The following is a 13382-nucleotide window of genomic DNA, read 5'->3' as shown; positions in this document are numbered from 1 at the left end:
AAACGAGCAGTCATCATTCTCAGATTAAAACAATTAATTGCTCACAGATATCATGCTTCATCTAACTCAATCTAATTACTTACTGTGTAAGCTTAGAATACTCTGGGACTGCTTGTTTAGGAATTTTCTAAAAAATTTCTCTTTTTCTTTAAAAATTGAATCTAACTAAAAACAGCAAATAAAAATAAATAAAAATTGAAGGTTAAAATATCTCCCCTTTTTCAGAAAAATTTCTGTTTAGGCGTCCTTTCCGTGGTGTAGTTCCGCAGTATTTAGCAAGCCTCGCATACAGTATGCGACAATTCCCAGATTTAGAACGTTGTTGTCCTCAGCAACAACTATACTAGTCGAAGAAGCTAATTCTGCCAGGTGGAACACACACACACACACTTGTTAAATAGTAACAGAGAATAATCATCAAAGCGTACTGTATAAAGAGAAATAATCCGACCAATAATCCACAAAATACTCAAAACAACAAAATGAAATGTAAAAGTAAGTATCATGGTGAAGTGAACTGGCGCTCACAGCGTGGGTTTAACGCTGTGAGCGTGGAACTCACTGCCTCATTTTGTTTGATTGCGCTCGCAGCGTGGAATTCACGCTATTGGCGTGAGTACTTCGTGAGGTTTCCACGCTGATGGCGTGGTTACCACGCTGTGAGCGTGGAACTCACTGTCTATTTTGGTCTTGTGGCGCTACTAGCGCCAATTCCCAAATTTAATTTTTTTTCATATGGTCACTAATTCACCACTTACTTGACTTATTAAATTTTAAACTATCCTAAGAAAATAAAATAAATAAAATAAAAACAGAAAATAACTATTGGGTTGCCTCCCAATTAGCGCTTGTTTAACGTCACGAGCCTGACGTACCCCTTGTGATTTATGGTGGTTGGAAGCATGCTACCATTGATGACCCAATCTTCTTGATCCAATATTTTTTCCTTCCATGATCATATGCATGTGAATGAGGATGAGGGTTCTCAGGAACTTTGAACTTAGTCTTTACATGCTTTTCTTTACTCTTGGGCTTTTCCATCTTAACCTTTGGCTTGCTTTCATTATGCTGCTGATGGACTTCCTTATTAATGATAACAGGTTATTGTTCTTCGTCTCCCAAGAAAGCATACTTAAGAGTTTCAGGCAAATCTTTTAATTCCACCTTTGGTACCAATGTAGCTGAGTCATCTTCTTTCTTTTCTAGTACCTCAAAGACAATTGCTCGCTCTTCTTTTGGAGCAGCTTCATCTAGAGCCTTCAACTCTTCTTCAAGCTCTTGATAATCACTTTTCTCTTCCATAACCACCTCTTCAAACACTTCAATTTTGAAACAATCACTATGATAAGAGGGATTCTTCATAGCATCGAAAACATTGATAGTGATTTTCTCATCATTCATCCTCAACTCGAGCTTTTCTTGTTCTACATCAATCATAGCTCGAGCTGTGGCCAAGAACAATCTACCCAGCAGAAGGGGCATTTCACTCTCTTCCTCCATGTCTAGCACGATGAAATCAGTCGGGAAGATGAACTTGTCAACCTTAACAAGAACATCTTCTATGATTCCATTAGGTCTCCTCAAAGAACGGTCAGCGAGCTGTAGAGAGACCATGGTTGGCTTCAACTCAGTAATTCCCAATGACTTGCATATTGATAATGGCATCAAGTTGATGCTTGCGCCGAGATCACACAGTGCCCGACCAACATTAGTGTTGCCTACCGCAATTGGGATGTTGAAACTCCCAGGATCTTGAAGCTTTGGTGGGAACTTCTTCTGTATGATGGCACTGCACTCTTCAGTAAGTGCTACTGTCTCACAATCCTGCAACTTATGCTTTCTAGACAATAAATCTTTATGAATTTAGCATAATTAGGCATGTTAGCTAAAGCCTCAGCAAAAGGAATATTAATTTGTAACTTTTTAAATATATCTAAGAACCAGGCATATTGTTGCTTCTGGGCTTGTTGCTTGAGCTTCATAGGATAAGGAGGTTTTTCAAAACGAGAAAAATCCATCGGTTGCTTTGGAGCTTCCACAACTTTCTTCTTTGCTTCTACTTTGTCTTGCCTTGCAGGTTCTTCTTTTTCACTGGCAGGTGCTTCTTCTTCTTTCTCATGCTGAACCGATTTTGGTTTTTCTTGAGGAGTGATTAAAATTTCACTCCTAGTCACAATGGACTTGCAGTCTGCCTTTGGATTCACAATTGTATCTCCTGGGAACTGTCCTTGAGCTCTTTCAGCCAACTGCCTAGACAACTGGCCTATTTGACTCTCCAAGTTTCGGATGGAAGCATCCTGGTTCTTGTGGTAGGCTCTTGTCTCAATTATTTGATCATTAGTGGTCTTGGCCAGTTGTATCATTGTTTTCTCCAATTCGGATGGCTCTTTTAGTGGCAGAGGAGGAGGTTGCAGATAGTTGTTGGATTTATAATCCAAGCCGCTCCCTTGATTCCTCCTTTGAAAGTTGTTCCCTTGGCCTCCATTCTGATTTCTCTGGTAACTTTGGGTATCCTGTGGTGGCCTTGGATCATACCACACTCCATTGACTTGGAATGGTTCAGCTCCATTGAATGTAGGGCACTCATTAGTCTCATGTGGCTCTTTGCAGTACTCACAGTTGAATACATTAACTTTAGATGAGATCTGCATTCTATCTAGCTTGGCGTTCAGACTGGCCAACTGCTGTGAAATCACCTTTTGCTCAACTAATGAGGCGTCGGTGTTCCCCAGTTGTAAAATTCCCTTCTTGGGTTGAGCTGGCTGAACTTCCATTGAAGCATTATCAGCTCTTGCCATGTTGTCGATTATCTCTAAAGTTTAAGCTGCTGTCTTCCTTGCTATGGTTCCTCCAGCTGCACCATTGACCACCATCCTGGATTCCGGCGTCATTCCATTATAGAAAACTCTGGCCTTCTTTCTGTCCGGCAAGTCGTACTGGGGACACTTCCTGATCAATTCTTGGAACCTGGTCCAAGCTGCACATAAAGTTTCTCCCGGATGTTGAGTGAAGTTGGTGATCTCATTCACCAACTTATTGTATTTCTCCCTGGAGAAGTTCTCTGCAAAGAATTTAGCAGCCAAATCATCCCACGTTGTGATGCTGTTGGGAGCTTGCCTATCCAACCATCTCAGAGCTTTCCTTGTTATAGCAAAAGGGAATAGTCTGAGTCTAATTGCATCGTCGGACACCCCATTATGCTTGGTTGTATCACATATTCTCAGAAATCTGTCCATGAAATCATGAGGGTCTTCATAGTCTTCTCCGCCAAATGGATTTTTCTCAACCAAGTTTATCAGTGTTGGCTGAATGTCAAAATTATTAGCGTTGACTTGTGGTATGATGATGCTTGAATTCGGCCGTGTAAACATTGGAGCCAAGATTGACTCCATCAATTCCTCCGCATGAGGTGGTTGCTTATTTGCGGCCATCTCGGGTTCTGCTTTTGGTTCTGAACTCGAGGATTCTTCCTGCTTTCTTTGCTTGGCTAGCTTTCGGTTCTTCTTTGCAATTTTCTCTATTTCTGGATCAAACTGTAAAGTGTCTCGATTTACTTTACCTCGCATAAACTACAGCAAAAAGATCAGTAACAAAACAATATCCAATCAAGAAATTCAAAAGTTAAAAATAAATTAGGCGTAGCCAATCCCCGGCAACGGCGCCAAAAACTTGTTGCGTAAAATCGGGAAGTGCACCGATCGTACCAAGTAATAAAGGGTAAGTAGAGTATCGTCTCCATGAGGATTGAGACACCAAAATTATTTTAACTATTCCTTTCTAGTTGGATTAATAAAATTGGTTTTGAGAATATTTGTGATTGTAAAGATTGAGAATTATTCAAGACTTGTGAACAATTCAAAGATGATTTTGAAAACTTAAAGTAAAAGGTTGAGATTGAGAAAAATATATAAAAAACTATTGCAGTAAAGGACGCCAACACCTTTCCGATCCCCACCTTGTAATATTAATTAATATTTACATTTAATTATGCATTGATCAAACAATTCACCATCTATTAATTGGTTAGTTAAGCCCTAATCCCTTAGTGATCTTAACTTTATTAAACCCATTAGAATCCTAATCCCTTAGAAATCCTTTTTCAAGTTAATCTTTTTAACCTAGTGAATTTTCCACGTTTGCAGTTCATGTAGCATATCCCTAGTGCATACATGAACTGTTATTTTACCCTTGTCAGGAACTAGAATCTCAATATTCCTATTGAAAACCCTAACCCTCGCAATCCTAATAGAGTGATCAATTCTAAAAGAATTAAAAGATCAAGAACAGGATAAAATAAATGCAATTTAAAATAATTAAATATAAATTTAACCAAACTACAAGGGGTTCACATCAAGGGTTGTGACCCTTACCACAATAATAAAAAAACTAGCCAGACATATTCATGTATGATAATTCAAAGAATTGAAAAGAATTCATAAAATAAAATAATAAAACCATAAAATTGGAGAAGAAGCATGCTCTGCGTTCTGCCTTCGTCTTCCTCTCTGTGCAAAAGTTATTTTCTATTGAGGCCTGAGTCTCTATTTATAGAGTCTTTGACCTGGTGTAGAATCTTGATTGAATCCTTGTCGTAATCTCAGTGTGATCTGTCTCTAATTTAAAACAGATTTAATGTTGATTGACGCACCTCCCACGCCACTAGCGTGGTTCCCACGCTGTGAGCGTGAGAGTTTTTGTGAAGAATCCTAGAGCTCCACGCAACTAGCGTGGTTGCCACGCTTCAAGCGTGGGTTTGTGAAAAGTCTGGCGCTACTAGTGTCAATCCCACGCCAGTAGCGTGGTAGCTTCTGCCTGAATTGGATGTATGGCGCTACTAGCGTGAATCCCACGCTAGTAGCGTGGATGCCTCTGGCTGAAAAGCTCCTTTCATGCTGTGAGCGTGGGCCTTCAGTTTAGCTTTTTCCTTTTTAGCTCCACGCTGTGAGCGTCATACCAAACGTCCATGCTCCAATGCTAAATTTTATTATTATTAAACTTATAAGTAAATTTTTAAAAGAAATCAATATAAGCTTAAATATTTTAGAATTTTATTTATTTTCAAAATGTGAATGAATAAAGTTGTTCTCTTAAAGATAAAATAAATTTTTGGTTTGACGCGATGTGTAACTAATCTAAACATTAAACAATTGTAAATAAAAAATACTTTGTAATAAATGAAATTAGTAAAAAATTATTTGTCCAACCTTATCTTTATATTTTTGCGGTTACGCCTTTAAGGAGGTCTTTGTTCATTCGGTTTCTCTGCTATTTTTTCGTATTCATTTATTACAATTGCCCGCTTCGTTGTTATTTTTTTTAAAGAAAGTAAACATGCCTTTAATAATGTTATTAAATAATTATAAATTTTATCTTAGATATATGTAGACTTTGCCAAATGTCCATGCTCCAATGCTAAATTTTTCATTTATTAAACTTATCTGTAAATTTTTATAAGAAATCAATATAAGCTTAATTTTTTTAGAATTTTATTTATTTTCAAAACGTGAATGAATAAAATTGTTCTCTTAAGGATAAAATAAATTCTTGGTTTGACGCGATGTGTAACTAATCTAAACATTAAATAATTGTAAATAAAAACTACTTTGTAACAAATAAAATTAGTAAAAAATTGTTTATGCAACCTTATCTTTATATTTTTGCGGTTACGCCTTTAAGAAGGTCTTTGTTCATTCGGTTTCTCTGCTATTTTTTCGTCTTCCTTTATTACAATTGCGATAATTTTCGCCGCTTCATTGTTATTTTTTTTTAAGAAAGTAAACATGCATTTAATAATATTATTAAATAATTATAAATTTGACTACCAAAAAAATAATAATTATAAATTTTATCTTTTTTTTTGGTAAATGTCCATGCTCCATGCTCCAATGCTAATGTCCATGCTCCAATGTAGACTTTGCCAAATGTCCATGCACCAATGCTAATTTTTTTTATTATTAAACTTATCAGTAAATTTTTAGAAGAAATCAATATAAGCTTAAATTTTTTACAATTTTATTTATTCTCAAAATGTGAATGAATAAAGTTGTTCTCTTAAAGATAAAATAAATTTTTGTTATCAAAAAAAAAAAAGATAAAATAAATTTTTGGTTTGACGCGATGTGTAACTGATCTAAACATTAAACAATTGTAAATAAAAAATACTTTGTAATAAATGAAATTAGTAAAAAATTCTTTATCCAACCTTATCTTTATATTTTTGCGGTTACACCTTTAAGGAGGTCTTTGTTCATTCGGTTTCTCTGCTATTTTTCCGTCTTCCTTTATTACAATTGCGACAATTTTCACCACTTCATTGTTTTTTTTAAAGAAAGTAAACATGCATTTAGTAATATTATTATATAATTATAAATTTTATCTTCGATCTATGTAGATTTTGCCTAATGTCCATGCTCCAATGTTATAATTTTTTATTAAGCTAATTAGTAAATTTTAAGGAAAAAAATAAGCTTATAATTTTTAGAATTTTATTTATTTTTAATACCTGAATAAATAAAGATGTTCTCTTAAAATTAAAATAATTTTTTTGTTTGACGCAATGTGTAACTTACCTAAACATAAAACAATTATAAATAAAAAATACGTTGTAATAAATGAAACTAATAAACAATTCGTCATCTCACCTTATCTTTATACTTTTGCGGTTACGTCTTTAAGACAGTCTTTGTTAATCCGATTCATCTGCTATTTTTCCGTCTTCCTTTATTACAATTGCGACAATTTTTGCTGCTTTGTTGTTATTTTTTTTAAAGAAAGCAAACATGCATTTATTAATATTATTAAATAATTATAAATTTGGTTTTAAAAAAAAAAGTAATTATAAATTTTATTTCATATCTATGTAGACTTTGCCTAATGTCCATGTCCCAATGTTAAATTTTTTTACTAAGCTAATTAGTAAATTATTAGAAAAAATCAATATAAGCTTACTTTTTTTAGAACTTTATTTATTTTTAAAACATGAATAAATAAAGATGATTTCCTAAAGATAAAATAATTTTTTTGTGTGACGCGATGTGTAACTGATCTAAACATAAAATAATTCTAAATAAAAATGCTTTGTAATAAATGAAACTAATAAAAAATTTCATTTCACCTTATCTTTATAATTTTACAGTTACGCCTTTAAGACAGTCTTTTTTCATCCGGTTCCTCTGCTATTTTTCCGTCATCCTTTATTGCAATCGAAACAATTTTCGCCGCTTCATTATTATTTTTTTTTAAAAAGTAAACATGCATTTAATAATATTATTAAATAATTATAAACTTATTTAATATGATAAATATTATTTTAAAAAATAACATATATCTAAATTTTTTAACTAATAAAATATTTTTCAGATATAAATTAAATAAATCCAAACACTATAGTTATAAAGAAAATTATTATTATTCTATTATGTTATAAAGAAATTTGATACGATAAAAATTATTAGTATAACTGAAATTTATTAAACTAAACTCATCAGCCACATAGAACTATGAGTTAATAAATGTGTAGATTATTAAACTTCAGTATTTTACGTAACCATAACTATATCCTAAATACGTATATTCCGCAAATGCAACGTTGGAGGTTACATGTTATCCTTGTCTTCCTTCGATTTCCCACGTAAGCCTATGGACTATATTTCCGATGTGCACGTCACCACACCAGAACAAAAATCGAACCGCTATGATCTAGGCGTGAGTTTCACGCTGTAGAAGAAGAGCGTGAGATAACACACAATCACTCACACACACTCTCCTCTATATATATACCAAAGCCTGGACCCAGACCCGAGCACTATTCCCTCGGAACATACAAGAGAGAGAAAGTAAGTAAGTGAGTTAGAGAGAGAAACACTGTGTGTGTGTGTTTTTGTGTTTGTGTTTGTGTTTCTGTGTGTAACTTCTCACATGGCCTCCATTCCGTTGGGGCCGAACCAACATCAACAACAGCTAGCAGCAGCTCCACCGCTGCCTCTACCTCTGCCTCTTCCTCTGCCGATGCCGGTGCCGGTGCCGTTACCGTTGCCGCCACCACCACCGCAACAACCACCGATGCAGTTTTTGCCGCCGCTAGCTGAGAATGACCCCCCGAATGTGGAGGCTCACGGTGACTCCGAAATGGAGACTGATAAGGTAATTTCCACTCTCAAACATTCTCTCATTGTACACAAAGCACTGTTCTCAACCACCGTTTCCGATGTTTGAATTGTCTTTGATCCACCGAACAAGCCTACGGCGATCTAACCATTTCCTCCATTTTTTTCCCCTTGTTATGTGACCCCGGTTGGCTTGCCGGAGTTTTTCTCCGGCGAACCTTTGATCGGCGTGGTTGAACGGTGGCCTTAAAGGAATGATGTTCCCCTCCTTCTTAAGGAATTGTAATTTTGTAAATAGACAAATTGTTTTTTTTTTCCTTCTCTTTTTTTGGGTTTTTCCATATGTGATTTTATGGTTAAGATCTTAGTGTTGAAAATTTGAAGCTTGTGGAGCTTTCCGTTTAATGGTCCAGAAAAGTGAAAGGGAATCAAATGAAGTGAAAATGTAGAATCCTGTTCTTCAATTTAGGCGTATTATTCCTTTAAACTCTCAAGAGAGAGAGAGAGAGAGAGAGAGAATCTGACTAGGTACTTAACTGAACATCAAGTTGTCTTAGCCTCTATGTTGTGTGCACCTGAATTTCGCATCCCTCAGATTTTTTTCACTCGCAGAATTTTTTTTTTACCGCTGCTACTTTATGGGGATGGAACATGTCATAATTTATCTCCCAGTTTTTTTTCCCCCCCTAATAAGCCATGTTGCTTTCACTTAATCTATAATCTATTGTGAAATTAAAATGACTCTAGCAACATTGTGGATTTTGTTTTAGAGTTGGCCCTATATTATTTACATTATTATTTAGGTATAATTTCTATTTAAATCTTGGGTACCTTCTTAAAACGGGTTTTCCTTGTTTTGTTGGTGGATTGTTGTTCAAACTGTTTTAGTTTGCTTCAGGGAATTAGTGTCCTTATATTCTCTCTCTGTGTGGTCTCTTAATTGACATTAAAGCTTTCCTTTTGCATGTGATGCTTTCTTGTGAACTGTGGTAACCTGATTTAACTTTATGTGCATATACCTTTGAGCTCTTTATACTTTACCTATCTTCAACTTCCCATTCTGATTGCTGGCTATCCATCCATTCCTGCTGGTCATGCTCCATTGCTGTGTGTTCCTCTTATCATAGAACACTTTTAATCAATGCAGGATTTTGAAATAGTAGAGTTTATTGTTTTTCTTAATATCTCATCTTAACATGCAGTACTGGAGTAGGAGTCCAAAGTATTGCCTGCTAATCTGGCTTTGCATCTATGCATGTTCAATTGTCCATCTGTGACTTTGCTGAGTCGTGAATGGGATACCTGTTAGGAATATCAAGTTGCCATACTTAGTGATTGTTTTTAAAACAAATTATTGATGATAATTGCTAATAAGTTGATTTTGACAAGTTAGTTAATTGAAATAACTCAATAAGCAATAACAGATATTACATCAAGAAGAGTCTGATATTCTATTTCTGTATTAGGAGAATTGCTTACCATATTAAATATCTATTTACTGCTATAAATTACAGGAAATGTCAGCTACTGTCATGGAGGGTAATGGTGAAGTCACTGGTCACATAATCTCAACCACAATTGGAGGCAAAAATGGTGAACCTAAACGGGTGCGGGCATATTCTAACTTTTTTTATTCTCAACGTCAAGTTTCTAGTACAAGTTCATATATACTTTAGATAACAATTTACTTCCTTTTTGGGAAAAAGTGGAAGTACAATTTTTTGTTGGGTAATAACGCTAGTAAATTGCCCCTTTTATTAAGGATCAATCCAAAAATATAATTCTGTTAGTCATCTAGAAGTTGGATTATTTCCTCAGTGCCTATAGTTGTTTTCCGTCCCAAGAGGACGAGCTTGGAGCAGTGGTAAAGCTGCTCCTTTGTGACCGAAAGGTCATGAGTTCGAATCTAGGAAACCGCCTATTTCCAAAAATGTTAGGACAAGGCTGCATATAAGGATTTCCCTCACCTCTATCCTCGATAGTTAGGATTTCTTAGGGAGTGGTTTTATTATGTTTTTTCCCCTATTGCCCCTTCTACCAACTGATTTATTATTATTATTTTTTTGGTTTCCCATTTTTGGGCCTTAAAAAGTATTGTTTTGAAGAATTTTGATGTATTGCAATAATGGTTCAATAAGCTTGAATACTTAAGTTAAGATTGATGTTTACATCCATGGGTTTCCATTTCTTTTATTCTTCATAACTTCATGTCTAATACCACTTGCAGACCATCAGTTACATGGCCGAACGTGTTGTTGGCACTGGATCATTTGGAATTGTTTTCCAGGTAAGGATAAATAATGTATTAAACTCTAAGGTGATAACTATTCTTACTAAGCATTTTTTGTTGTTAAGTATCTCATTGCTTCACATCCCTGGGTTGTGTTCCTTTTTGACCTGAAACAAAGGCAAAGTGCTTGGAGACTGGGGAGGCTGTGGCTATAAAGAAGGTCCTGCAGGACAGGCGATACAAAAATCGTGAACTACAGTTAATGGGCTTGATGGATCACCCAAATATAATTTCCATGCAGAACCATTTCTTCTCTACAACAAGCAGAGATGAACTTTTTCTGAACTTGGTAATGGAATATGTCCCCGAAACGATGTCCCGAGTTCTAAAGCGCTACAATAGTATGAACCAGCGAATGCCCCTAATCTATGTGAAATTATATACATATCAAGTATGAGGTCTTCTCTATTTGCAATTTGGTTTGATATGTTGTTCCTCACTTTTGTTTTTGAAATATTGTAACATTTGAGTTGGGATTTGATGTTTAGATCTTAAGAGCACTAGCATATATCCATACTGTACCAGGAGTTACCCATAGGGATGTGAAGCCTCAAAATCTTTTGGTATGTTATTCGTTTGCTGTTTTTCCTCAGTGAGTTGCATTCTTTTATTCTAAACTTTTTGTATGTTTCTTCTTTAGGTTGATCCTCTCACTCACCAAGTTAAGCTTTGCGATTTTGGGAGTGCAAAAATTTTGGTATGTTGGTCTGCATTCTTCTTGTGCTAATCATTTTACTTAATACTAGTATGCTACCTTGTTAATGGTGCGGTATTAAAGTCATATGCTACATACCTATTGATCATAGAATCAGATAAGCTCTTTAAGATCTGTCTACAAATTTGCAAATTTTAATTTTGTAAGTGATGATGACATTTCAGTAAATAGCCGGTAAAATGTTAATATTGTTATTAATCTGGACCCAAGCTCGTTATTTTTCCCTATTATAAGACCAATAAATGGAAGAAAGGTTTTTGGTTGGAAGAACTTGCAATTTTGGTTACGATTATTTGGTCATTAAAAATAAGTGTAATTATAATAATTTTATGTCAGGTCGAGGGTGAATCAAACATTTCATACATATGTTCACGATACTATCGGGCCCCCGAGCTAATATTTGGTGCGACAGAATACACAACTTCTGTTGATATCTGGTCAGCTGGCTGTGTCCTCGCCGAACTTCTTCTAGGCCAGGTTGTCAAACTTCTTTGGCAACTTATGCTCTAACGTTGCTCATATATAATAATTTTTTTCTCTCTGTTTTTAAGATTATCTTGACTTCTCATAGTTTCAAACTGTTTCTGTAGCCATTGTTCCCAGGAGACAATCAGGTGGACCAACTTGTGGAAATTATTAAGGTGATGCATTGTCTATGTTGATGTTTGTGCTGGATTGCATGAATTTAGTTACAGAGAAATAATTATTTGCGTGTCATCTTGTAGATTCTTGGTACTCCGACTCGAGAAGAAATTCGATGTATGAACCCTAATTATACAGATTTTAGATTCCCCCAAGTTAAAGGTCATCCTTGGCATAAGGTAAGTGCATTCGTGCCAGTCATATTTTGCTTTATAATGGTTTTTCTGGGTGCTTTTTTTTTCCGGTTGATTGATGCATTTGGTGCAATGATCCATGGTTCAGGTTTTTCGAAAGCGAATGCCTCCTGAAGCAATTGACCTTGCACAAAGGCTTCTCCAATATTCACCAAGCTTACGATGCTCTGCAGTGAGTACGGCAAACCCTTATACCTTCTCCACTGCCTTCCTTTTTAAGGAAGGCACATATACAGCAGAAGCATATTAGTATATTAAACAAGTCTTGATATGAAAACTATTTACAATTACATAAGTTCCCTTTGTTCATATCTAGTTGCCATGAGATTAGATACTCATGCCTTGGTATGTCATATTTTAGTATAGTTATTAATTTCTGTGATAAAGTATTTTAACAAAAAGGTTTTGTTTTTCTCTTTGTTTATATATTATTTTAAAATATTTATAAAATTAGCATAGTTTAAACGAATGGCTTTCACTATTCAGCTGGAAGCATGCGCGCATAGGTTTTTTGATGAACTTCGTGACCCGAATGCCCGATTACCTAATGGTCGTCCACTGCCTCCGCTTTTTGACTTTACTAAACAGGAGGTATGCATCTAATCTGTTTCTTCTGTTGAATTTGATGTATGTAAGGCTTTTTCATTGTTTATTGTTCAACATGGGTTTTTATGACATCTCCATGTCTTCTGCACGGTCTATAGAATAAGCAAGGTAATCTAGTGTAACAATTCTTATATATTTAAATTGCAAACAGTAACTAACACAAAAATTAGTGGAAATAGTAACCTATGAAGCACCGATACTCCTTAAATTCTTTTCCAACGTATCGGATACGCGTATCGAAAACGTATCGGACACGTGTTGTTTGATAATCGACATCCTGTATCATTGAGAACGTATCAAAAATGCCGTATCGGTGCTTCATAGATAGTAACACAACAGAAATTGCATTGTTGAATGTTGATACACATGTCTGAGTGCAATCTTTTCTTGCTTTTCCCCAATTAGTTTAGGATAAAGGTGAAGTTGATATTTATTTAAATTAAATTGTTAAAAGTTAAATTTTACTATAACCTATGTGGTATTTGTATATGTTAATGATTCCGTAATGAAAATTTGGCTGCAGTTAGCTGGAGCACCCCCTGAACTGATCGATAAACTCATCCCAGAGCACTTCAGGTGGCAAAGTGATCTGGACTTTCCTCTTCCGGCAGGCATATAAATGTAAAGAGATAATGAAACAAGGAGTCAATCGTTCTAGTGATTAATGTAATACACAGGATGGCCTGTTTGTGGTCAATAGAATAGGGTTCAGGTCTAAGATGCAGTTTTCCTTCCCCTCTGAAGATGTATACATGTTACTGGCTGCTTAGTGTAACCTGGAAACTGATGATTATGTCTAATGTTTAATTCTAGTTATAAAGCATACCTAT

At 35.2% G+C, this 13382-nt stretch overlaps 2 protein-coding genes and 1 non-coding gene across 4 annotated transcripts; 2 read left to right on the top strand and 1 right to left on the bottom strand.

The window, feature by feature from the left end:
• Positions 1-1101: 1101 nt before the first annotated feature.
• LOC133298001 (uncharacterized) lies at positions 1102-2798 on the bottom strand. Its single transcript, XM_061497242.1, has 3 exons — positions 2504-2798; positions 1893-2386; positions 1102-1776 (listed from the first exon to the last, which is right to left on the bottom strand). The coding sequence occupies exons 1-3, from the start codon at positions 2796-2798 to the stop codon at positions 1102-1104; spliced, it is 1464 nt and encodes a 487-aa protein (XP_061353226.1).
• A 130-nt stretch (positions 2799-2928) lies between these two features.
• LOC133298005 (small nucleolar RNA R71) lies at positions 2929-3035 on the top strand. Its single transcript, XR_009749712.1, has one exon. It is a non-coding gene; the product is annotated as a small nucleolar RNA R71 (small nucleolar RNA).
• Positions 3036-7820: 4785 nt separating this feature from the next.
• LOC133297994 (shaggy-related protein kinase eta-like) lies at positions 7821-13382 on the top strand. 2 transcript variants are annotated; one of them, XM_061497235.1, is made up of 13 exons: positions 7918-7948; positions 8030-8142; positions 9620-9712; positions 10333-10392; positions 10514-10786; positions 10884-10958; positions 11036-11092; positions 11447-11587; positions 11701-11751; positions 11836-11931; positions 12035-12118; positions 12433-12537; positions 13076-13382. In XM_061497235.1, exons 1-13 carry the CDS (start codon positions 7918-7920, stop codon positions 13169-13171), a joined length of 1275 nt encoding a protein of 424 aa, XP_061353219.1. In that variant the 3' UTR covers positions 13172-13382. The 2 variants fall into 2 exon arrangements, with proteins under 2 accessions (XP_061353218.1, XP_061353219.1); XM_061497234.1 differs by having other exon boundaries at positions 7821-8142.

Source organism: Gastrolobium bilobum, unplaced genomic scaffold, assembly GCF_033153095.1.
Source record: "Gastrolobium bilobum isolate Gb01-03AN ecotype WA unplaced genomic scaffold, APGP_CSIRO_Gbil_v1 utg8690, whole genome shotgun sequence".
Lineage (NCBI taxonomy): Eukaryota > Viridiplantae > Streptophyta > Magnoliopsida > Fabales > Fabaceae > Gastrolobium > Gastrolobium bilobum.
Note: the sequence above shows the minus strand (reverse complement) of the source record. Positions and strands in the feature narration are given on the sequence as shown.